This window comes from Muscardinus avellanarius, assembly GCF_963383645.1.
Source record: "Muscardinus avellanarius genome assembly, chromosome: 7".
Classification (NCBI taxonomy): domain Eukaryota; kingdom Metazoa; phylum Chordata; class Mammalia; order Rodentia; family Gliridae; genus Muscardinus; species Muscardinus avellanarius.
Window position 1 is genome coordinate 80,495,071 of NC_137793.1, and position 27,141 is coordinate 80,522,211.

Sequence of the window (27,141 nt, forward strand, 5' to 3'; positions counted from 1 at the left end):
AAATGGTAAGCTCCAGCATTCGGGAGGCTGAAACCAGAGGATCGCGGTTCGCTGACAGCCTCAGCTACTTAGTGAGGCCCTCTGCAACTCAGTGAGACCTGGTTTCAAAATAAAGAATAAAAAAAAATAGGGCAGGGGGTGTAGCTCAGAGGTCAAATGCCCCTGGGTTCCATCCCCAGACCCGCAAAAAAAAAAAAAAAGGGTAAGGTCAGTGGTAAGAGTGCTCCCGAGTTCAATCTCTAGTACAGTAAAAAACAAAACACTCATACCCACACATTTTTAAAAATTTTTTCAGTACTGGCGATGGTATCCAGATGGCATTGTACCTCCAAGCTACACTTCCAGCCCTATTTTTTTGTTTTTCTTTTTTTCTTTTTTCTTTTTTGTGGTACTGGGGAGGGAACCCAGGGGCATTCTACCTCCAATCTAAACTTCCAGCCCTATTTTTATTTAGTCTTTTTATTTTTGAATTAGGGTCTCAGTTGTGAAGGGCCTCACTAAGTAGCTGAGGCTGTCCGTGAACTATGATCTTCCAGTCTCAGCCTCCCGAATGCTGGGATTACAAGCATGCGCCACCATGCCTGGCACCCCCCACGTTTTAAAAGTGCAATTTCTTTTTTTGTTTTTACTTGTTATATGACTAAAAAAATGTCATTGGTAACTGGGCATGGTGGCACAAGCCTGTAATCCTAGTACTTGAGAGGTAGGAGGATTGCAGAGTCAAAGCCAGCCTCAGCAACTTAGCAAGGCCCTCAGCAATTTAGACCCTGTTGCAAAAAAATAAAAAAAGGCTGAGATGTAGCTAAGAGGTAGAATTCCTCCCCCCATTCAATCCTTAGTCCTCCCCCAAAAGTTTATAGTAATGATAAAAACAATGGTGTTGTAGATGGATATTCAAAATTGAGTTCCAACAAAATTATTTCTCGAAACAAGAGTAAAAATTATTTTATATGACATGAATTTTTATTAAATATGTTTAATATGTTAAATATGTTTTAACAAAATTAAAGCATTTATCATTATGAATTTAAAAAAAAGATCAGTGAATGAATGTACTTTTCTAGGCTGAATTAAAGTAGAATATTTATAAGATTTTTTAAAAGTTTGGCTGGGGAAAAAACGACAGTTTTACAAAATCTATGCCATCCAAAACCGAGATGACATGCAGTAACGAGAAGTATTCCAATTCCTCACACCCAGTGACATGTGTGCTTTACTTTAAAATAGTGTCAAACAAATAGGCAGATCTGAAAGAATTTACCAAGTGCGATAAGCTGATGTAAAATCATAACATAAGAATTTATGGCTCACAAAAAGATTCACCAGTAGAATTTTCAGTTCTTGAATTTCTCGGAGTCGTTCCAGATCCCTCTGGCCTCTAAAAGCTAAAGGTGGTTCACATATGACCTGAAAAGAAAGAAGTATCAGATAATACTGACTCTGCCTGGTGCTCAATGTGGCAATCCCTTTCCTGTAGAAGTAATCAGAAATGGGTCCAAATGGCACATCAATGTATCCTGACAAATACATGTTCCATCCAATGAATTCTCATTTTTCCCCGGTGATAAAGAGGTGGACGTTCTTCTTGGACTGCAGCATCTGTGCTGCCCGCTCCACGCCAGCTACAGCAGCTAGCCTCTGGGCATCGTATTTGGAATAGAGGACAGTGCAGGTCCAAGTGGCTTCTTCTCCTCTGTTGGTGGCTCTCAGCATATTACAGATTTCACTGTAGAAGTGAGGATACGTTGGCAGTTCATAGAATATTAGGTTCCTGATGCCTTTTATTGTATACCTGTTAGAATGGAAAGAGAGGTTACCACCTGAGAAGCAATTAATGAAAAAGCCACCTAAGAGCTTTAGAGGGCATCGTGTTGCTTCATGCTAAGGAAGCATACATTAGCACAAAAAGCAGAGAGAGCAAAGGTTATTTTAGTTAGAGCCAGAAGGGCTTTTGTGACAACATATTTGAATTCCTAATGTTTGGCTTAAGATAATGACAAAATAAATTTGCATTTCTTGAACCTACCCTGCACAGGCTAGATGGGATAGGAAAGACAATAGACCAATATTAAAAATCTGTCACAGAACTGAGCACTTATAACTTAATATTATCCTTATGTCATCAGGGAAAATTGAATGTTCTTTAGTGGAGATGAGGTCAGACCCCGTACATAAAACAAACTGCACGGATTATAAATGCACTCCCATTAGTCTTTTCTTGTCATCTTGTAGACATGTTAACTCCATGGCAGATGTCCCGAGTTCCTCCACTTACAAGATCCTGCCTGAGGACTCATTAGGCATCACGAGAAAGCAATTAGTTTCAACAGCTCACGCACTGCCACCTCTCCCTGCCGCAGTGCTGCGTGGTGGTGGAGGGGCGCAGACCCTGGGGACACACCGTATGTTTTGAGTCAAGGTCAGATGCTCCCGCTGGGACTCCAGCGCAAAGAGTTTATGTGTTGACAAGGTTCTGATTTTTCCTTTTAAGACTGTCTCCTACATTGCGGCTGCTGCTCTCTTGGGAATTTTATTCTTTTCACAGAGGATAAGTTTCCCTTGTCTTATCTCACAGTTCATTCTGCTCTCTGGAGACCTCCTCTTCCAAATTGCAAATTATGATTTATTATGTGGTTCAACCTTACAGTATCTCCTGTCCATAAAGAAGGAAGTCTAAAGGCTAATGAATTTAACTAAACTGTTCCACCTCACTAGTTAGCAAACACTGAGTTCTACTTCTTAGAAGGTAGAAAACTTGCTCCTGCATGAATAGGAAATTCTGGATAATCTACAGATTAGTTTTCTTGATTCCAGAGAGCTCAAACTGTGAGGTAAGCAGGTGAACTGAATTTGGGGGTGTGTGGTATATGTTTAATACCTGATTCTTAGTAGAAAAGGGAGGGGAATGTTTTAAAGTATTTACCATATTCAGTGATTTTTTTTTTGGGGGGGGGTGGGGCCTTCTACCTCCGGACTATACTCCCAGACCTATTTTATATTTTATTTTGGAAACAAGGTCTCTTAAGCCAGCTGAGGCTGGCTTCGAACCTGCGCGATCCTCCTGTCTCAGCCTCCCAAGCACAGGGATTACAAGCATGTGCCACCACGCCCGGCTCATTCAGTGATTTAAACACTCCCATTCTGACCAATTTCAAGCTAGTAACGTTGTGATGCTGAATGTAGAATTTGGAAAAGATTTTTGACCAGATTTCCTGAGTCATAATGAGGCAGCTTCAGTCGACTACCAACCACTGACTAAATTCCAAAGAGTGACAACCCCTTTAAAAGAAAAACAAAAGCCGGGTGTGGTGGCGCATGCTTGTAATCCCAGCATGTGGGAGGCTGAGACAGGAGGATCACAGTTCAGGCTAGCCTCAGCTACTCAGTGATGCCCCTTGCAACTCAGTGAGACCCAGTTTAAAAATAAAGAATAAAAAATAGGGCTGGGGGTGCATTCGGAGGTAGAATGCCCCTGGGTTCTATCCCCAGCACCACAAAAACAAAAACAAAACAAAATAAAAACAAAAACAGAACACATACTATTGCACCTGTGACAGAACATAGGAGAAAGTTCAGCTGCCAAAAAAGTGGCAGGAGGTAAACAGCCACCCTTTTAACAAATTTTAAAGGGTGAGTAGAGGCTTGAGTGACAGTTCAGGGTTCCTGGCTGTTCTTTCAGTTCACACCACTCATGAGCTCTTTCCATGAACCTCCATGGGGAGCCCTGGAGACAGACTGGAGGAAAGGAAGAAGACCCGAGGGAGCCCCAACGGTGGTGTAGACATGGGAGTCCACCTACTTCTCGGACTCACAGCCTGAAACCCACAGGAAAAGCCTGAAACAGATAGGAGAGAGGCCAGGTCCCCAATTCCAGGCAGAGTACAACACTGGTAGCAGGAAAGTAGACAAAAGCAAAACTGTCTGCTCCTAAGGGAGGGCAGTGGCCCCACACTGACCCATTCCCCATCACAGGACTTGTATTCATCAAAAAACAATAGCAGGCTGGGCATAGTGATACCCACCTGCAATTACAGTCCTTGGGAGGCTGAGACAGGAGGATGACAGGTTCAAGGCCAGCCTTAGCAACTGAGCAAGACTCCAAGCAACCTAGGGAGACCCTGTTTCAAAACACACACACATACACACACACACAAACAATAGCAAGCTCTTCCTGGGAAGGGGCATAATACAGAGGTCTGTGCCACCTCTGGGGAGCAGCTAGATACTTCTTCCACCAGGACCCCTCACAGATACCAGGTGGTTTGGACAGCCCCATCAGCAAAGTCCAGAATGAACGGGGCCTGCTAAATCTGAGTAGGACCAGAGGAACTAGCCCACCATATCATGCCTGGCAGGAAGCAACAAGCGGGAGGGGCTTCGAGGGGGAAGGGCAAGAGTGTGGAAACAGGGCCTTCTCTGGCACAGGAATCCAGGGTATGGTGAGAGCTAGGAGATGAGGACACTGAAAAAACTCTCCATCATCCATGACCCCAAACTAAGCCCTCTGTCTGCTGGAGTTTGTAGTCTATGTTTATGAAAGTTGCTATGGTAACCACCAAATCCAGACTACACTGGCAGCACCCACCAATGCTAATGCCCTACAGACATGTGCATCTATTACCTGAGCTTCCACATTCAACTCAAAATTATAGAAAACAAAACAGCAAGAAAAAGACATTAAAATAATGAGGTGTGACTCCGACTATCAAGTCCCTGGCAAGTCTATGGGATTTGGCAGAGATGGGTCAATTGAGTATAAATTATTTTCTGTGTGGATTTAATTTCTTTGGTGGGGGGAGGAGGTAGAGAAAATGGGAAGTTGCAAGTAACTGTTTTGCTTTGGTGGCGCTAGGGATTGAACCCTGGGGAATTCTACCTCCAAGCTACATTCCCAGCCCTATTTTATTTTTTTTTTGTTTTGAAACAGGGTCTTGCTAGGTTTTTGGGAGTTTGGCTACACTGCAATTGATCAATTGATGGTCTCAAACCTGTGATCCTCCTGGCTCAATCTCCCAAGTACTAGGATTACAGGTATGTGCCACCATACCCAGCTGTACACCCATTTTTTTTTTTTTTTGGTGGTACTGGGGATGGAACCCAGGGGCCTTCTACCTCCGGGCTATACTCCCAGACCTATTTTATATTTTATTTGGAAACAGGGTCTCTTAAGCCAGCTGAGGCTGGCTTCGAACCTGCACGATCCTCCTGTCTCAGCCTCCCAAGCGTGGGGATTACAAGTGTACGCACCCAGCTGTACACCCATTTTTAACTATGTGAAGTTTTCATACTAGAAAATTTTCCTTTCAAAATCAATCCTAAGGAAATTACTAGGGAAGTATATAATCAAAATATATTCATATGCATGTCTTGGAATTATTGTATAAAGTCATACTGAGGTATCTATAGGTGGCTGGTTTCAGGAAGCCCTCTAATACCAAAATACAAAGATGCTTAATTCTCTTAAGGAAAATGGCATAGTATATGCATATAACCTATGCATACCTTCCTGTGCACTTTAAATCATCTCTAGATTACTTGTAATATCTAATACAATGTAAATTATAAATTCTTTGAAAACAATTTTACTAAATTGTTTAGGGAATAATGACAAGAAAAAGTCTTTATGAGTTCAGTAGGAACCCATGAATAGGCAGGGCTAACTGTAATACCCAAAATTTTAAAACATGGTATGCCAATTAAAAAGAAACTGGGCTAATTATATACTTATATAACCAAACAATGTAATAAGAAAACTATAGTAATATATACATATTTATGTTCATAGCAACACAATTCATAATAGCCAAATTATGGAATCAAACCAGGTGTCCATCAACAGACAAATGGATTACAAAATTATGGGATATCTATATGATGGAATTCTACTCAGCAATAAAAAAAGAACAAAAGTATGTAATTTGCAGGAAAATGGAAGGACCTGGAGAACATGATGTTAAATCAGATTAGCCAGTCACAGAAAGTGAAGGGTCATGTTTTCGCTAATACGTGGAAGCTAGGGAGTAATGGGGATACCAAAGGGACTCCAGATAATGGAGGAGAAACCTCAGGAAAGCCAGGGAGGAGGTCTAACAGAAGGGGAGGGGGAAGACTGAGGTTCACTGCTGAAAATACTACCATCAACTATATGCATATAAGTGAATATACAATTTCAATCTCAGTACTTTATATCTGGAAGGGGGGAAATGGGAGGCATACATGCATACACCAAGTGCTGTTTGCATGTATGCCACTGTCAACATGATTTATAATGCACCCAAAAAAGCACATTATAAAAATACAAAGGATATGATATACCCCTCACAGATTCATTACATAGAAAAGGTACCTTTATAATGAAGAGATCTAGCAGACACACCCTGACCATGTAATTTTGATAATTCAGCATCACTAAAACACTGAAAACATTTTCGGATATTGCCAAATGTCCCTAGGGAGCAAAACTGCCCCGAGCTAAGACTAAGGAAGCAAAAGAAACAAGTTAACCAAGTGCAACACACCAGTCTTAACTGAATCTTAGATTAGGGGGTGAAACAGCTACAGTGGTTATACTGGAAACAACTAAGATTTAAATATAGATCATGTATTAGATGGTAGTATTATAGTAACAGTAAGCAGCATGACAATGACATTGTAGTTAGATTAGAAACTTTTGTAATTAAAAGCTACCTGCTGAAATATTTAGGGGTGAAGTGTCACAAAGCCTCCTACCACTTACTTTCTCTTTTGTGCAAAAGGTGTTCCGCTGTTGCCTTAGCCTCCTGAGTAGCTGGGACTACTGGCATGTACCTTGCACCCGACTTACAACTTATTTTCAAATGTTTCAAGAAGAAGAAAAAAAGGGACATGGGTGGAGAAAGAGGATATGAGTATGTGCAAGTGTGGTAAAATGCTAATAGCTTGTGGGTTCTGAGTTAAAGGGTTTATAGATGCTTATTGTTAAGAGTCTTACAAAACAAAATCTTTCCAAATAAAAAGCTGGGGGAAAACAGTATGTGATAGAGCTATATACATTAACTTAAAAATACATCCCCACAGGGCACAGTGGCACATGCCTATAATCCTAGTACTTGGAAGGCTGAGACAGGAGGACTGCAGGTTCAAAGGCAGCCTAGCAATTTAGCATGGCCTTGTTTCAAAATAAAAACAAAAAAATCTGGGAGTGTAGCTCAGAAGCAAAATGCCTCTGGAGTCAACCCACATAATCAAAAATAAGTAAAGAAATAAAAACAAAATACATCCCCAATGTGCATATATATATACCAAAATATTAACATACAACATTTAAGATACAAAAAAGATTATCCCAATGTATACAATGTGATCAGAATTTTAGTATTTTTTTAAAAAATCACCTGTAAATGTGTATGTGTGAACACATATTATTCATTTTTTAGTGGTACTGGGGTTGGAACCCAGGGGCATTTTACCTTTGAGCTACACCCACAGCCCTATTTTTTATTCCTTATTTTGAAATAGGATCTAAGTTAGTGAGAGGCTAGCCATGAACCTATGATCCTCCTGTCTCAGCCTCCCAAGTACTGGGATCACAAACATGTGGCACCAAGCCTGGCTACATTTTTCTTTTTTTAACCTAGATTTTTTGAATCCTCTATAATAATTTTGCTATATCCCTGTAATTAGGAAAAAACAAACAAAAAAACGACTAAGAAAGAAAAATTCTCTGTCCCAATATGCCTATAAAGACTAGATATCTCCTGGAAATAGAGAATATGACTAGGGTCTGTTCAAAGGGCCAAGCAGGGCCGATCCTACCCATCCTGAGCACCCCTTCTCCCGTGCCTCCTTCACCTGACCTGCTCTTCCCTCTACACACTTTTTCAGTGAGTGACAACTACAGATGTACCTTAACTCTTGAACTAAGCTGAGGACAGTCCAGATGTTTATTTTACTTGCCAACTGTTAGTAAAGCAACCAGAGCTGACCGGAAAGACCCCTCCGAATGGTCTATAAAGACCTGGTCTATTACTTTTAGAGCCTGGGATTCTCATATAGAACAGGGAATATTCAGAAACACTCCAGCAGCCTTTCCAAACCCCATAAAATCCCACCTCTAGCATTTCCAACTTGCCCCTAGTTGGCAATCATACAAGCTGCAGTAACTCACTGATACGGAAACCATACTTAGGAGGGTGAACATGGCCTAACACCTGTCTAATCCCACGAGGTTACTGGTTTGGGCTCCCCAGAGAAAATAAATCTTCAGGTTGAAAATTTTGTACTTCCTCAAAAATGAATTCACATCTTCCTAACACTATCAATTGTTACAAAGAATATAAAAACACAATTTCAGAGTTGGATATGACAGTTTAGAATATATTTGTACTTTAAAGGCTAGGGGATATAGCTCAGTGGTAGAGCATTGGTAGAAAGTGTGAGGTCCTGGGCTTAATCCTCAGCACTACACACATACATATATTTACACATACACACACATAGACACATACATACATATGCACACACATAGACACATATCTATACGAATATAAATATTTTTTTCCCAGGGTCAAATACAAAACCAAATCACAAAGGCATTGGAGAACATCACTTAGGTGATTTCTCAAGCAAAAAATCCAACAGGGCCAGGTGTGGTGGTGCACACTTGTAATTGCAGCATTTGGGAGGCTGAGGCAGGAGTATTGTAGGTTCACAGCCAGCCTCAGCTACTTAGTGAGTCCCTCTGCAACTTAGTGAGACCCTGTTTCAAAATAAAGAATAAAAAATAGGGCAGGGGGTGTAACATGGAGGTAGGATGTCCCTGGGTTCAATCCCCAGTACTAAAAAGAAAAGGAAGAAAAAAAAAAAAAAAAAGCCAGCAGGTAGAAACCCTAAGATAATTAGCTGTGCAGAACTCTGAAACACATTACTTACTGTACTTTATGTTGAGCACCAGAAATACCCATTAACCTGGTCCAGATCATAGAGCACATGGCACATGCTTGGATTTGCCTTTATAGTGACTTTGAGGGCAATATAGTTTGCAAATAAACTCTAAGATGGGATTTTCCTGTCTCTTTTTAGAGACAGGGTGTCACAAGTTCCTATGACACCATTCCCTCTCTCCTTAAAAAGTTGCCAAGATATCTGAGAGCAGTCCTCGGCTCAGCTAAGTTCACACTTGCAATCCCACTGGGAAGTTTTCCAGCCCATCCACTTTACTTAAAGGGCTTGCTTTCTTTTGACTAGCTAATAGAAGCCTAAGGGCCTTTAAGACCTAGTGAATAAACCCCCCCCACCCCCCCGCCCGCCACCAGTGCTTTCCAATATGAATGGAAACAACTTACTAGAACAAATAAAATAATAATGTCCACAAGTAGGCATTAATACTCGTTGGCCAAGCAGACTTATCTTCCAAGAAAGGAGTCGAGGAAACACTCTCCACTCAGATGACTAGTCAGTAGACCACCTAAAGAGGTTAGGTCCTGCCAGCTCTGTGCTCAAGCAGGCTGCTGCGACTCCTCCCTCAGCTTCCTGGCAAAGAAGACACGTCTGGGGGCAGCTTCTAATATCATCATAAACTAAAAGGCATGCAATGCTAAGAAGCACCATTAAACATGCTCCACAGCCTAGAAGACATCTGGCTTATCAGCTTGGCAATCTCTGAGAAAATGTAGCCTCCTCATTAATACACATGACTGCAAGTTAATGAAATCTAGTCAGAACTGAAATACACTGGATGCCATGAAATTAGGAAGAAAAACAAAACCTTAAAAAGGTCTTTTTGTGCTGGGCGTGGTGTCACATGCTTGTAATCCCCATGCTTGGGAGGCAGAGAAAGGAGGATCACACAGGTTTGAAGCCAGCCTTGCTGGCTTAAGAGACCCTGTTTCCAAATAAAAAATAAAATAAAATAGGTCTGGGAGTGTAGCCTTGAGGCAGAAGGGTTTCCAGGAACCCCAGTTCCACCAAAAAAAAAAAAAAAAAAAAAGTCTTTTTGTCAGCAGAGACAGACTTAACAAAACAGTAATATACCTCAGAGATCTGAGGCCACAAAGGGATTCAACTATACTAAAGAGTAAGAGAAAACTAATACTACTACCTCCTTAATTGGCATTTAAAAAAGTAGTAACAAAAAGGCCAAGCAACATTTTGTCAGTCATATGATGAGGAATATAAATAATGACATCCTTAAAAATATTAACCTTTAAGTTCTACCCTTTTGTTTCCTACCAACATCAAGGGCCCCACAGTGCTCGTTCTCCTGGGTAAAGAGGTCACCGTGTGCATACCTCCTCAGAAACACTGTACCTTGCAAGCCACTGGCACTGTGCTCAGCCTACGCCTTCCAAGACCACACAGCCCTCAAGGCTTCAGTCTATGCATCAGTGATAGCTTCTTTCCCTGCGTACTCACCTCAATCATCCCTGTCATGAATTATTCAACCATGGCCATTCTGTAAGAAAAACAATCAACCAAACAACAAACAAACAACCAAAAAGAGTCTGTTCAGCCTCAAAATCCTTTGGCTTCTCTCTAAGAGTAGGAGAGTGAGGGATGACTTTGTAATTCCACAAAGCCTACCATGTACTTGGAAGGAGGCCCCTTCAGAGGAGGCTGGCACTACTTTACCTTTTGTAGAAATGGAAGCGCTCTGTGAGGAGCAGAAACTGCTTCTCTCCTTGAAGGAAGAAATGTCTGGCCCTGGAGACACCAGACTTCTGAGTATACTCGCAGATGTGGGTGAAGTTCAGTTCCTCCTTCTTGAAGTAATTTCGGAGACGCACAAAGTCAAAGTAGGAGGGAATATAGATGAGTGTGTGGGACATGACTGCATCCCGGTACTGAGGCAAAATCTTGTTTATGAAAAAGTTAAACCTGATTTGGAAAGGCAAAGAGCAAAGTCAATGGTCTAGAGTTGAACCTATAGTGTATGCTGTGGGACCCCGGGTAAGTCATGTTCTCAGGTTAAGAGAAAATGTTCTCAGAGGTCAATATGATTCACCTCCTCTAAAAAAGATTGTATATGGCTAAAACTTGATATGTATATTAAAAAATAAGTGCTAATATTACTCAATGCAAAAAACTCATGTAATTCTATTATATCCCAGAGATTTATTCTAGAAGTAGAACTGAACATCTCCAATATGCTAAGCACCATTACACTAAGTAATACAATGAGAAAAAAGGGAGAAATATATGCAGAATTAAAAATATAGATCTGGCCCTGAAAGGCTTACAATTAAGTTTCTAACATGGGACGCCTTGCAGTACAAATTGGTGTAATGTGATTTTATAATGCCACAGTCAAATGGGAAGAACTGATTTATAGTACCAATCCCACCACGAGCAATCTATGAGACCTAGGCTAAGTCATCACCTCTCTCTGGGCTTCAGTTCCTCTTCTGTCAAATAGCATGATTGAGTTATTTTATCTAATTTGGTAAAGAGTAATCAATAAAAGCAACACAGAATCCAATTCTAACTTTTTATTGCAGAGTTGAATCTCTCTATATGGCCCCGAGGGGCCTGATAGGATGGTGGATTACCTGGTATCAATTACTGAAGTTAGGTTTTCAGCCTCCATCCTCTGGAAGACGTGTGGGAGCTGTACCAGTACATGACTGATGGAGCCTGTCATTGGAACGTTCCTCACAGCCACCTGCCAAGAGTCAATGGGAACTTTAGGATGGAAGCCATCCCCTTGTTGACCAAATGCTATGATTTCCTCTTATTAGATGACCCAAATGAAAAGTGCTTCATAAGACTTAGGAGAGAAATAGGAGAGAACCCACCTGCCCTTGTAAATTGACACAGTACTTGTTGAACACTGAGTTGATCTGGGCATCCTGCAGGGCCCCAAACAGCAGTGTCTGGCGATAGTACTTGGACCAATTATTAAGGCTCCACATCCGCACTCGAGAAAAGTCAACCCCATGGGAATCCAAGGGCAGTAGGTTCATGTGGTTCATCAAATGCTTTGAACAAAAATAACACTACCATTAGTGTCTACTGAGCATTTATGTGCTGGATAGAACCAAACATTTTATAAGTCTATCGTCTCTTAATTCTGCAGAGAACATACTATTGTCTCCTAAATACAGCAAGAAAACTGAGGCTCAGATGGATGAGTGATTTGCCAATGGTCAGCTGAATACCCTTAATATGAAAGTAAGCTGAAATTGGTCACCTCCTAAACTTTTTTAAAAAAGGATCAAAATGGTACCTATTGGAATATTCCTGGCTACTTTATGGTCCCCTCAATCCTAGACTTGGACAAAAAGAGAAATAATGTGAAAAGGAAAGTTGCTGTCCTTCAATGACCTGGTTTTCAAAATATTAGTGGCACAGAGCCACCTGCCTCTCTTCAAATTAAAGAATATGACAACCAAGGACATGACTTTTCCATTTTAATTATATTTTCACCTTGTATTATAAATTGAAGGGCGATGAGCACTAAGAACTTATTCCCTACTTTATAAGTATGCACTCCCCTTTATGTGTACCAAACTTTCTACAAGTTTCAAAGCTGGGGGTATAGGAAAGGTGAGTTCCCATTTACTTTAAAAACAATAATAATGCCGGGTGTGGTGGTACATGCTTGTAATCCCTGCGCTTGGGAGGCAGAGACAGGAGGATCGCGCAGGTTCGAAGCCAGCCTCAACTGGCTTAAGAGACCCTGTTTCCAAACAAAATATTAACAAATAGGTCTGGGAGTGTAGCCCAGAGGTAGAAAGCCCCTGGGTTCCATCCCCAGTACCACCAAAAAAAAAAAAAAAAAGCACACACACACACACACACACACATATATATATATATATATATATATGGTCGTCATCATCATCATAAAACTATAGTTCTGTGATAAGGATATTCCAAAGCATAGTTTTTCAGTCCTAAAACCAGTAACGCTACAGAGTATGTAAAGGAGCAAAAATATATAGCACAGCTTGGGCGTGGTGGCACATGCCAGTAATCCCAGCACTTGGGAGGCTGAGACAGGAGGGAGGATCATAGGTTCAAAGCCAGCCTCAGCAACTTAGCAAGACTATTGCTATCCTATTTCCAAATAAAAAATAAAATAGGACTGAGGGTATAGCTCAGAGGTAGAATGCCCCGGGATTCAATCCCCAGCAACACACAAAAAAAAGTGTGTGTGTGTGTGTGTGTGTGTGTGTGTGTGTGTGTGTGCGCGCGCGTATGTGTGTGCATGTAAGTAAAGCAAGGAGATGAAGTGTTCCTATAGAACAAGATCCCCTATTAAGAAATCTTATGCAATGTTTTCCCATCTCCACTGAAGACCAAACAAAAGAGAATGAGCACAAATTCTTTCTATAAGGAATTGTTAAGTGGAGATGTTTCTGGTAAGGGCTCCCATCCATCCACCCATTAGCAAAAAGAGAACTTTAAGAGGAAGAAATCTTTCCTGGAGATTTGAAGATACTGACAAGAATTTGTACCTCTCTGTACAGTTTCATTGTTGACTGATCTGTGGGTAGAAGTGGAGACAAAATATTTTTTCAAAATGAAAAATGTGGAGTGTTTTCAGGGTTTCAAACTGAGCTTTAACCTGGACTTAACCCTTTCAGACGTGAACTACTGAACTTCTTGGATGTCTAAAAAAGAATGCGGTCCCTCTAAATGTGAATGACTAGCATTACCAGAACATGCTCCCAGTTCTGCATCAGGTAAATGTCAGCTTGATCAATGATGAGAAGCTCAATAGAAGATAGAAAGTCAAAATCTCTCTTCTTCTCTCCTTCTCCACCAATGATGGTCCTCAAGCCCAGAGGGGAAGCAATGAGAATGTCCGAGGAGTAAAAGGGGGCATACAGTCGGATGCTCCTCTGAAGTATTGCCACTCCTACACAAAACACCAAGTGCCCATCAGGTCCTTAGCCACTTACAAGCCAATACCTTCTACCCTCTCAAAGCATCGTCCTCTCCTGTTATCATCCACATCTATGTTCCCTTTAGCATGAAATTGTGCCTCAAAGTACTTGTTATTAAATAAGTAAATCCCTCCCCTGCATCTACAGTCCTTTCTAGCTCCCATTTTCCCCCCTTTCCTTCACTGTCAAACTTCTCCAGAGAATTTTCTCTACATCTGTCTCTCATTCGCTTCTCAATCCACTGCTACCCAGTCTCTGATTCTCCGAACTCCACTAAAACGACTCTTGCCAAAGTCATCAGCAACCCTTAGTTACTAGTTCAATGGACACTTTTTTGGGCTTTCTGTCAAGAATACACAAGTGCGTATTAAACACACTCTCCCTGAAATGCTCTTTTTGTTGGTAATAACTTCTGTGACTTCAACACTTCTTTCCACTTGCCACTGACCTAGACTCATCTATCTTTCCATATCCTAATGCCTCTTCTTCCCTAGGCCCCTGGATTCACTGTCAGTTCTACTCTCATTCTAATAAAGCTTTTGATAAATTTATTTGCTAACCATGGCTCTAACTAACATCACCTTCATACACATTTCTATTTCTAGCTCACATCTCTTTCTTGAGTGTCAGACCAATTTAGTAACTGCTTGCTAGACGTCTGTATGCATTCCAAATGAAGGATCAGCTCTTGCCCCCTTGCACTTGACACGGCATCCATATGGAAAGGCTGTGTGGATCCTGGGCTATTTCAGCTCCGTCACCAAGATACTGCTGTGGAGGCAGTTTCCTGCCTCCCATTTTGTCTTCTATTCCAACCACCTCCCTTTATAACTAGCTTATAAATCTTACTCAGAGTTCAATCTAGTACAGAAAGCAGCAATGCCAGGATGTCTTCCCTAACCATCCTGCCCATCTTGGGTGAGGGAGTGTGCTTTAGATGCTCCCAGAATACCCACTGCATACTTATCACCCTGTAACGCCTGTTTTCCCTTTAAACTGGCTTCCTCAGCAACCACAACTTTTAGTTCCATATGCCCAGCAACTTAACAGTGCCTGGCATACTGTGAATAATCAAAGTTCATGAGTAAGCACATGTAACTGATGAATCTTTTCCTAATTTTTTTCTATCGAGGTACACCCAACCAAGTAAATGAGAAATGAATGAGACACAAGTAAAAATGTAAAAAGTTGGGTGAAAATCATTAAAGTCATGCCTGGAGAAAATCCAGGGGCAGGAAGGTGCTCTACATTGTAGACAGGATGGAAATCCATTTTTATGCACACTCAAGTTTTTTCAGCCTCTCCATAATGACCCCACCCAGCATCTGTCACTTTTGACTTCCCTGAGAATCCCTTTTAGCATCTATGTGCTACCAGCTGTAACTGTACTGAATCACTTATGTTATATGTGCATCTTTTCTACATGGCCTCAAAGACTCTCTCCACCCCATGAAGCAAGGACTGCTCCCCTGGCAAACCAAACAACGTAAGTGTAGTTTCTAAAATCAGAGTGAGTCAGTGACCCATGGGGAGAATGCCAGTTTCTAGCCTTCTGGCCTTTAGCTACATCTTAGGTCCCAGGATTTCTCAGGCTGGACAAGGAGGAATTACCAATCCTGAAGTGGTCATCAATGTTGCCCACAAACACAGCTTCATAATCCTCAGGCCTCTTGAGGTTGGGTGGTCTCTCCTCAGGATCTGATCCATATTCTTCCTGAAACCTCTTTTTGTTGCTCACAATGATTTTCTTCTTGCTGTCACCCTCGAGAAGGCTGATAAAGAGCTGTACTACACGCAAAGCAGCTTCCCGGAATGGCACCACTATCAGTACCTGTAGAGGAAATAATGGCAGTCTTGGCGGGGGTAAGAGGAACAGTAGCTCCAGGTAAACTCGGGGAACAAGGCCTCCAAAGCCCTATACACAGCAGTGGCTGCTGGTCAGGGACCACTTCCTGTGTAGAGGGCATGGTTGAGCACTAAAACCTAAGCATCCTTTGTATTCACAGCACCATGTCCAGTGGAAATTGGTCCCACAGTTCCATGGGACACAGTTCTCAAACAGAATTTGGAATTATCTTTCATCAATAACAACTCAAGGATATAAATACACAACATCTTTGAGGAGTGCTACTCATATCTGTCTCTGAAAGAGCATGATACATTATTTTTATTTAAAAGACCCACTCAATAAATGTATGAATAAATAAATGTAGTAAGTAGAGAATAAAGAGACTTTTTATACTTTTTCCAGTATATCTCCTGGTATACTTCCTAGTACATTTTTCAAAAATGATATGGCAGGGTGGGGGGGGGGGGTAGTATTTCTGAAATAAAACAATAATTCAATGGTAAAAATAGGACTCAATTTCCTAAACTTTTAAAAAAAATGCTAAGATACTGTCAAGATCAAGATGTTCAATAATTATAAATTTTGCAAATAATATAATTAGTAAACACAACTCCTGTCAAATTATGCAATTCACCAAACTATAAATATACCTCATGGGTCATCTGCTTCTACACATTGCTAAATGGAAACAGATAACCTTATAGTCCTGATGTTTGAGACTGTGAGGTGGCTTCCCAGAACAGCTATCAGCTTAGACAAAGGACTACAGTGACTCAGTTCAGGATGATGAACCAAGATTTAAGAGGGCTCAGTTACTGCCCTAGATGTGACAGTAAGTCTGGGCTTTGGTTTCTCTAGTACCAAACAAGAGGAGCCAAATTAGTATCAATATCCTAGAATCCAATTAAGCTCAATGAGCAAACTGAAAAGACAGGGCTTCTTCAATATGGAGAGAGAAAGGTTAAGAACAGTGGGACAAGGCCTAGGCCTGTGACATCCTGAAAACTGCAGACAAAATTAAGACAGTTCTTTTCCTAATAAAGCCTCAAATCCACTGGAGTTTCAACTGAAGAGTACAAATAAATGTAATCATGACTTTAAGCAACACCAACTTTGCAGCATTAGATAGGATTTATCTTGTTTTCAAAGTTTTACATATACACGGGCTTAGTGAAATGAATCCCTGATTCCAGTCCCCTCTCTGCTGCTCTTTCCCTGGTTCTGTTCAGCAAGGGCCTCTTGTCTCTCTGTCCACAGCTGCGGTATGTAGCGACTGGATAAAAGGTTCATTAAGGTCTCATATTCAGCTCTGACAACCACAGGAAAAGATTTATAATGGAGTGTTCTTTATGTATGTTCTGGGTTTGTCTTTAAGAAAAGTCTCCTGAAGTACCTCCTCTTTATAGATTCCCATCAGAACAGTCCAGGAGCCTCTACCGCACTGCTCTGATGCCACCTGGCTTCTCAGTGCTCACTTTTGAGTTCATTCATTATTCCAGTCAATGATGAAAGCACTCAAGTACCAGACACCAGTATGACAGTGCCCTGAAGTCTCTTCAAGGGCTAAGTTTCTTGCACTCACTCACCTTTGGCCTTGTTAACCCTTGGTCCCTGAAGTCATCATCGTCACCCACCCCAAGTTTCTGGCTTCGGCGTCTGCTATTATTGCCAAGCACCTGGGCATTGGCTTTGAGGACATGATTTATCACATGGAGGCAGTACACATGTCGGATCTCTTCCCCATTCTTTAGGGCAGTCCTTTCTGGGTAGAATAGGTCTTGGTAAGAATTCATAATTAAGAAGAGTTCCTTCTGGAGGGGAGTGAAAGGGCTATTTGATTTGGGAGGACCAGATAGGAATTGGCTGTTGGTCTTGGTCCAGGTGGATTCTAGAGGCTTCTGGAGATGAAGTGACTTTAGATCAATGTCCTTTGGAGGTTTAAATGTTTCCAACTTCTGAAACTTGGTTGAAAAAACAAGCTGGCCCAGGATTGGCCACTAGTGGAAAAACAGATCGAGAGCTAAGTTAGAAACGAATAAAAATACCTGACATTCATATAGCACTTTATAATTTACCAAGTACTTTCATGATTTATAGATCATCTTGATCCTCACACAACCCTGCAGAGTAGATGCAGCATTACTCATGTTACAGTGTAAGAAATTTTGAGGCTCACACGGAGGTAGGTAGGATGCAGACTTAAGTTTACCCAGGACAGGATGGAGCTGAGGGCTAGCACTCAAGGTTTCTGACTTCACATCTGAGCTCTTCAGTCTTATCAGAATTTCTCACACTGTTCTGTGGAACATTTTCTGGAGTGAAAATTCGTTCTAGAACAAAAAGGGGCTCTGTGGTCAAATAACGTTGGTCAATACCACAAAACTTAATCCGGAGAGTCACAATGTACATTAGATACTAAAAGTTCTGAAGTTTTAGGACAAGAACTCCGTTCACTTTATTTAACCCAGAATTTTTCAAATTTTTTGGAGCATAAAGCAATTTTTTTTTCTTTCCTTCCTCCTTTCTTCTTCTTTTTTGGGGACACACTCATTAGAATCCTCAAGAATAGAAGAATTTTACTTTGTGGAATATAAGTTTGATAGTTTTTTCATTCCAATAAGTTGCTGGTCTAAAAATTAGGATGTCTTCAGCAATAAAATGAATTATTGATAGATTAAACAACCTGGTTGAATCTCCAGGATGTTATGCTGAGTTTGAAAAAGTCAATCTCAAAACTTCCATAGAGTATGATTCCATTTAACATTTTTAAAATGACAAGATTATAGAAATGGAGACCAGATTAGTAGTGACCAGGGGCTAGGAAGGGAAGGGGGAGGGTGAAGAGGGAGGTAAATGCTGTTATAAAAGAGGACCAAGATCCATTCATTTAGTGCCAGAAATGTTCTGTACCTCAACCGTGGTGGTAGACAGAGGATTCCACACATATAATAAAAGTGTACAGAACTAAACACAGAGTTGAAGAGGAGTAAAAGTGGAGAAATGTTAATAAGATTTAAAGATGGCATCAATGTCAATTTCCTCACTGTATGTAGTTGTGCTGGATGTAACCACTGGGGGAACCTGGGGAAGGGATAAAACAGGTCTCTGTATGATTTCTCACACCTGCACATGCAGTTGTAATTTTGTTTTTTTGCAGTACTGGATCCCAGGGCATTCTACCTCTGAGCTATACCCTTAGCCCTAGTTTTTTTATTCTTTATTTTTAAATAGGGTCTCACTGAGTTGCAAAGGGCCTCACTAAGTAGCTGAAGCTGTCATTGAACTGCAATCCTCCTGTCTCAGCATCTCAAATGTTGGGATTACAATGTAATTATTACCTCAATAAAAATTTGTATACAAAAAAGGATAACCAACTCTGATGAACAGTAATCCTGGTGAAAACAAAAAAGCAAAACCACCAAATATCTGAACTTATCTGAATTTAGTTGTAATATCTAATTTAAATATCTGAATTTAGCTGTAAATCTATCTCAAGTATTTCAAACAAAGAGCAATGATGGTATAAGACAAACATCCCAGCTGGGCGTGGTGGTGCACGCTTATAATCCCAGCATTTGGGAGGCTGAAACAGGAGGATTTGGATTCGCAGCCAGCCTCAGCTACTTAGTGAGGGCCTTAGCAACTCAGTGAGACCCTGTTTCGAAATAAAAAATAAAAAAATAGGGCTAGGGGTGTGGCTTGGAGATAGAATGCCTCTGGGTTCTATCCCCAGCACAGCAATAAATAAATAAATAAATAAATAAATAAATAAATACATGAATAAAAACAAACATCCCTAATCCAAAAATCCAAAACACTCCAAAGCATTTTGTACTTCAGATTTTCAGACCAGGGATGCTCAACTGGTAATAACAATGCAAACATCCCCATTTTTGTAAAACTCCAAAATGTGAAATACTTCTTGTCTGTATTTGTATATACAGCTTTTCTAAACACTTACTATGTACTAGTGAGTAAACTAAATTATTTTGAGGAGGTGTTAGTGTCCCGTGTAACACATGAAAAAAGCAAAGAGCAACAAGGTAAACTTGCCGTATGTCATGTGACAGACCTTGCAGACGCTGGTTTCAATTCTGAAGCACCTGTCTCGGAAGCCTCTCGCCCATCACCATACACCCATAGCCCAGCTTCCCAGTGCCTCTTCTAGCCAAACCTGTGCCCCACTAGGCTGTTCCACCTCCCCGTGTCCTGTTTTCCTGTCTACCACCCACTACGGCTGTATACCACAAATCCCGGGAGACCTCTAAATCCAAGACTATCAGAGCTCTCTCCATTTGTGAGTGGGATAACAAGGCAACACTTACTTTTAGCTGATGGGTAGTGGTGGGATTTGTGGCAACAGCTTGAATTTCTTTTTCTTTCAGTTCTTTGCTCACGTGTTGTATAAATGGATCTAATAGAGAATGAACAATGTTGGCAATCTTAATGCAGAGGGCAGAGGTCTTCTGACCTTCCCTCTGGATGACATGCTGCTCTCCTCAGGGCCCACGCACCTGTTTTCCCATTCACTTTCCCCATTCTCTATCCCAGTCCAGAGCTTAAAAGTTTCCTGACAGGTTTATCTTCCTAAAGTATCTCTAATCACACTACCTCCCAGCTATAAAACCTTTAAAGAACTTCTCAACCTGAAATCCAGGGCTGTTTTTGTGCCTTTCCTTCCTTCAAGCAAAAATTCTAGCTTTTCTTTCACCTTATTTTTATATACCCACAGAGTATAAAATTATCCCCTGACTCACAGTAAGTATTTCTCAGGGGTCTACTGTGTCAGGCACAGTGTTGACTCCATTAAGAGGCTGTCCCTGATCCCCTAGACAGTCATCACTCTCTCCTCTCAAAGCTCCTACCCCAACCCCCATTCACGCCAATGCAAGTGAACGTATGTCAAATTTCATTTAGTAGAGGGAAAGATCCCTGAGGGCAGTTTCCATGTCTGGTTGATCTTACACTAAAATACAATAGGAATTCTCAATACCCAACTGAACTGAGCAAAACGAAAGCACTCCTCTGGGTAATCCTTAGTGCTTTGCACTAGCCACTCAACCTTCTCTCCCAGTCTCACTCAAAAAACACATAGCAGGAGCCAGGTGTGGTGGTCCACGCTTGTAATCCCAGCATTCAGGAGGCTGAAACTGAAGGATCGTGGACAGCCTCAACTACTTAGTGAGGCCCTACTAGTGAGACCGTGTTTCAAAATTTAAAAAGACTTAAAAATTAAGAGCTAGGGGTGTAGCTTGGAGATACAATGTCCCTGGGTTAGCACAAAAAAGAAAAAAAGAAACAGTTTAAAAATGAGTTAAATGTCTCATTCAAGGATCCAAATGGTAAAACTTCAAACAAAAGGCACTTTATACTAAATACCTAAGAGTGAAGACTACATAAGAATTCCATGTGCAAATATAGCCGTACAAGCAAAATGTCCAGATAAATTTTAGGACAGCTAAACTTCCTAATGTTTCCTTAAGGATTTCTAAGTTTTTAGTTTTTTTAATGAGATTTGTGCTAAAACTCTACAAATTCCATCTGGTACTTCCCTCCTGCACAACAGCAAATAGAACAAACTGAAACAAAGGACAGGTAAAATTTCAGCTTCCTTGATGGTAATGTGGGACTGGAAAAAGGCACTGGAAGTAGTGGAGGCAGTCAGGACACAGAATGACTGCCCGACTTGCCCACCCAGGCACAGGCTGAGAAAGGACCCGAGGAGAGAGACCTGTCTGGGCCTGACACAGAATGCCTTGTCCAACAGACAGCCACTTGGTCACAGGCATGGTCAAGGGACTGAGGGAGACAGGGAGTTTTTGGCTGTGGCTTTGGAAGCTCTCTTTGAGGATAATAAGGAGCAGTAGGTTGGCCACTGCTGGGTCTCACAAATCTGAAATTTTAGTGTGCTCCAATAAAGAAGAATAAGCAAGGTAGAAAAAGAAACGTGGAAAGTATTTTCTCCTTATTTTCCTTTCCTACTTGGGAAGAAAATCAGAAATCTTTCTCTGACCCTAATTTTAGAAATGTGGGGTCTAGGGAACTGGCCTTCTCTACTATCATTCTTAAGCTGTTTATTCTCTGAAACTTCCCTTCCCTTTACCCCAACACTAACTACTAAAAACACAAAAAAACTTTGAGAAATATTTGTTTCCTAGCTTTAGATCTAGCTGCCAAACTCTGTTTTTATTGCTGCTTGTTCCAGTAACAGGATAATAAACACAAATTAGTATAGAACCCCACTAAGCACCTGGTGAATTCAAACAAGTCACGCTGTGCTCTAACCTTGCGATGCTTTCAGAGAACAGTTGCTTCCGCCTTCCTCTTCGAGAAAATTGGTTTCCAAGCTGAACAGTGACTCGTGTTTTGCGTCTGTGAACTCCTCTACGGATTTCTGTGATGTGCCAGGTGGCTCTTCCCCATCTTTTCCCTCAGGGTCTGCGGATAAGGCCACATCTTCAATTCTGAGAAACACTTTGTGATATTATTTACTTATAAACATAATTATAATTCTGTTGACAAAACCATATTCTTCGACCTACACCAACTCTAATGTTCACTGCTATTATTTTAATAACAATAATCAAGTAATTAAAATGGAAGACATAGATTTCAAAATTAAGCCTGATCATTGACCCAGCATGATGGTTAATTTTGTTAGCTTTGCTGGGCTTCAGTGCCTGGTGCTTAAATATTTGGTTGAACATTTGTGATGTTTCTGTAATGGAATCCTTATTTATTTATTTATTTATTCATTTATTTATTTATTTAGGTGCTGGGTGTTGAACTCAGGGGCATACTACCTCTGATTTACAACTCCAGCCCTATTTTACTTATTCTGAAACAGGACTTCACTAAGCTGTGGAAGGCCTCACTAAGTTGTCAAGGCTGGCTGCAAACCTGCAATCCTGTCCCAGCCTCCCAAGTACAGGATTACAAGCATGCACTGCCATACCCAGCTTGTAAAGAAGTTTTTAGATGAGATTTGCATTTAAATTGGTGGACTTTGAATAAAGCACATTACTCTCAATAATGTAAGTAGGCCTCATCCATTCTATTGAAGTCCAGAATAGAACAAAATGTTGAACTCCTAGCCGGGCGTGGTGGCGCACGCTTGTAATCCCCGCGCTTGGGAGGCAGAGACAGGAGGATCGCGCAGGTTCGAAGCCAGCCGCGCGCGCTGGCTTAGGAGACCCTGTTTCCAAAATGAAAATGTAAAAATAGGTCTGGGAGTGTAGCCCAGAGGTAGAAGGGCTTCCAGGAACCCCAGTACCACAAAAAAAAAAAAAAAAAAAAAGTTGAACTCCTATAAGCTAGAAGACTTCTTCCAGAAAACCTTAACAGTGGCTCCTCCTGAGTTTCCAGATTGCCTTTGGACCTGAACTGTAACTCCTTTCTGCCAGCATCCTCCATCGGATATTTTGGACTTGCTAAGCCTTCAGAATCACGTGAGCCAATTCCTTAAAATACATCTCTTTTTATACATACCCATCTGATTAATTCTGTTTCTCTGGAGAACTCTGATTAATGCACCCAGTTTCAGTTCCAGAAACTTATTCTAAAATGGTACACCAAGATGTGTATGAAAGAATTTTCAAAGCAGCACCAATTATGATAAAAATATAAGGAAAAATGAAGTACCAATAGAATATTAAATAAACTGCTATACGTCACTTACAATTGAATACCATGTAATTAAGAAATGTGAATCCAGTTATAGACATATAAAGATTACCAAAAAATAAGTTACCAAAAAATAAGTTTTACACACACACACACACACACACACACACACACACACACACACACGTATATACTTTCACACACAAATTCATAAAAACATTGTCTGAGAAGTTATGGATATTTGTTAAAGGTGTTTATCTTTGGGTGGTGAAGATATAGGCTAACCACACTACCCTCATTCATTCATTTACTCATTTATTCATTTATTTATCTATGTGTGTGTGCGCACGCGTGTTACTAGGGACGGAACCCAGTGGCATTCTACCTCTGAGTTATAGCCCCCAGACTTTTTTATATTTTACTTGGAAACAGTCTTGCTAAGTTTCTAAGAGCCTCACTAAGTTGCTAAGGCTGGCTTTGAGCCTACAATCCTCCTGTTTTCAGAGTCTCAAGTATTAGGATTATAGGCGTACGCCACCTGGACTAGGTCATACCTTCTAAATCTTTGCAGTAAATACACACTACTTTTAAATTAAAAAAAAAAATTTCTTTAAAAATCAAAAAAAGCAAAGAAAACCAAAGCTAAAGACACACAGACCCTAAATCTAAAGCAATAAATAATGAATTTTTATCCTATTAAAATTGATCAGTTAAAATAAAAGAATGGTATATGACACATTAAAGTACTGGAAAAAAAGGAGGCTGAAAGGAAAATAAGCATTTAAATAGTAAGATGTAAAAAGGTCACCCAGATATATTCACACAGTGGAATACTGCTCCAGAAATAAAAAAATATAAACAAGTAAGACATCAACATGGATGAATCATAACATAAGCAAAAGTTAGACATAAAAGGATAAATAGTGCCAGGCGTGGTGGGGCACGCTTCTAATCCCCGTGCTTGGAAGGCTGAGGCAGGAGGATAGCACAGGTTCGAAGCCAGCCTCAGCTACTTAGTGAGGCTCTCAGCAACTTAGTGAGACCCTGTTTACAAAGAAAATATAAAATAGGTCTGGGAGTATAGCCTGGAGGTAGAAAAGCCCCTGGGTTCCATCTCCCAGTATCACCCAAAAAGAAAAGTCAGATTGCTGGTTGCCCAATGTTATGGGTGGGGAACTGAAAGCAAAAAGACAAGACTGAACTTTCTGAAATAAAAATATTTGTTATCTTTATTTTGGTGGTGATAACATGGATGTATACATTTGTCAAAACCCACAAAGATGTATATTTAAATTGGGTACATTTATTGTATGTGAAACATATCACCAATTAAGAAGTTTTAAAGTTAAAAAAGTTCCCTAGAAGTCTAAGTAAAATGGAATCCCTTTGGCTTTCAATTCCAGTTCTTCCATGAAGTCTTCCTAAATTTACCCTGATAGTGTGCAAACACTCTGTTTCTTCAACATCTTATTTCTAGCTGTTCCCTGCTTGAAAAAGTTTGTGTATTTTTATGTCTATCTTTTACAAGCCTGGTCTCCCTAAGGGAAGAATAATAACGTTTTCAATAAATTGTGAGGTCACTATGACAGAACTATGTTTTTCCAGTGTCAGAGAGTCTTTCATTAGAATAATAAAATTCCCGAAATAGTAAGAATAGTATTTCTGCAACTTTCTGGTCAGAAGGTATTATGTTTGCATCCAGATTCTCAAAATATAGTCAAACTCAACAAGGTAAAATCTCTGCCTTGGATGAACATGTTCTCACCCAACTTACACGGAATTGGACACTGTAGCCCATGGGGCACTCTATGGCCCTGGCAAAGATGATGAGCCAACACCAAAGCACTTACTCTCCTGCATCTCAGCAGACGCGGCTGCAGTTTCTTCTTCCACACTGTCATCACAACAAGCATCTTCATTATTCATTTCTGCATCATCAGCATCACTGTCTTCTTCCTCTTCTTCATCCTCCTCTTCCTCATCATCTTCTTCCTCAGCAACATTCTTTAATGAAGCAAGTAGTTTGTGGTACCCAGAAACTTGTTCTGGTTCGCTCTCTGATTCATTTTCTGAATTTGAAGTATCTGAACTCTCTGACTGAAAATTTAAAAACAAAAGTTATATTGTTCTCATCATCATCCTAAAACTATCATCAAGCCAACAATCTCAGACTTTCCTAAATAAAAATGAGCTTTGCTGCAAACATCAGGCAACCTCGTCTTTTCAACCAAACCCCAAACCAAATGTATATAAAACAGTGACTCTAAAAACTCTTCTAATCTTTGGATGCTAATACCCCACAGGAAAGAATACTGACTTTTAAAACATAGGATGTTAGAATAAAATTTAACTTATGTCCCAGATATTAGGCTATCTGTTTAAAGGAACAAAAGGAAAATTTAGAAAACAACAGCTAGTTCTTCATTTTGCATTCTATTTGTGACTCCTTTTATGCCGAGCAAAACAAATAAAAAAAAAGATACTCTCTTGGATGCACTAAAAGCCCTTTAGTAAACCTCTTTAATAGGACCTAGAAGTACATGCCTGTAATCCCAGTGATTTGGAAGGCTGAGGTAGGAGTACAAGAAGTCCAAGGCCATCCTAGGCAACATGGGGAGATTCTGTCTCTAAGTAGAAAAGGTGTATACCTCAATAGTAGAACACCCTAGTGCAATCCTCAGTACCACAAACCAAACAAAATGAAACACACACTCCCCCACAACAGGTTAATATTTCAGGAGTTTCAAACTGTGACTTGTATACTAATTGCCATAATGGATTTTTATAGAGATCTACATTTAAAACTAAGCAATATTACTAAAATAGTAGCTTACTCCTAAACCAAAAATTATGCAAATGTAGTAATCTGGTTTCCTTTTATATTTAATTTGAAAGGCAACAACTCAGAACCATTCGAAGAAGGTATAAAGTATTACCAGTTGACAAATCTGTGGTTTTGCCTCCTTTCCAGAAACCCTGAGAAGAAACAGGTAAAATAAATACTCGTTAGGGGGAAAAAAAATCTTATGATACAACTTTACATGAAAAAAAGCAGAACATACTATTATAAGTACACTATAACTAGAGTTATGTAACAACAACATATGCATTTGGACAGGGTCTACAATACGATAAACCAATAACTGGCATTTGAAAAGTTTAAAAACATTCCATGACAAAAATGAGTCACAGAAATAGACTCTCATTCCAAAGGACACAACTTAGCAAATAAAAGGCTCCAGGATTCACCTTTTCCTAATAAATGACTTTATTAGAATGTCCCTCTCAGTGTAGATAAAGTAGCCCAAAGTGGTGAACGAGCACTAGGATAACTCGTTCTGGCCACTCCAGAGAAACCCAACAATTACGACACAACCAGCTTCCTATTGCAATCGGATACAACAGTGACGCCGAAGGTCCCAACCAATTATTTTAAAAACAGAATCAACCTCGAAAGAGCTCTGACCGTACAAAACCCTGCCCAGACAAACCCTGCACAAGGTGATCTAGCCTGAAGTTTCAGGCTCAATCAAAACCAGAACCCGTGAAGAGCTGGGGCTCCCAGTGAGATGCTTTCAGCACACTTCCAGCCGAGCACTGGAGGGGGCCGCTTCCGAGCTCGGTGGGAAGAGGCGGGAGGAGCTGTCCCACCACCCCGGAGAGCTGCGGACCTGGCAGGGAAATGCCTCCGGACCTGTCAAAGAAGGGATGCTCCTCGCCGAAGTCCCGGAGATGCTTCTTCTGCTTTTTAGTCAGGGAGTTGAGCAACTGGTTTTGGCTCCTGCTCCCACGTTTGCCCAT

At 40.6% G+C, this 27,141-nt stretch overlaps 1 protein-coding gene across 2 annotated transcripts; it reads right to left on the reverse strand.

The window, feature by feature from the left end:
* Positions 1-1,548: 1,548 nt before the first annotated feature.
* On the reverse strand, positions 1,549-27,141 carry UTP25 (UTP25 small subunit processome component; the record flags this gene model as incomplete). Of its 2 annotated transcripts, none has more annotated exons than XM_080699531.1 (12): positions 1,549-1,792; positions 10,609-10,854; positions 11,526-11,638; positions 11,772-11,954; positions 13,638-13,840; positions 15,480-15,699; positions 17,304-17,714; positions 20,043-20,131; positions 22,003-22,173; positions 25,191-25,437; positions 26,277-26,316; positions 27,035-27,141. In XM_080699531.1, 12 exons carry the CDS (start codon positions 27,139-27,141, stop codon positions 1,549-1,551), a joined length of 2,274 nt encoding a protein of 757 aa, XP_080555657.1. The 2 variants fall into 2 exon arrangements, with proteins under 2 accessions (XP_080555657.1, XP_080555656.1); XM_080699530.1 differs by having other exon boundaries at positions 22,003-22,181; positions 25,187-25,437.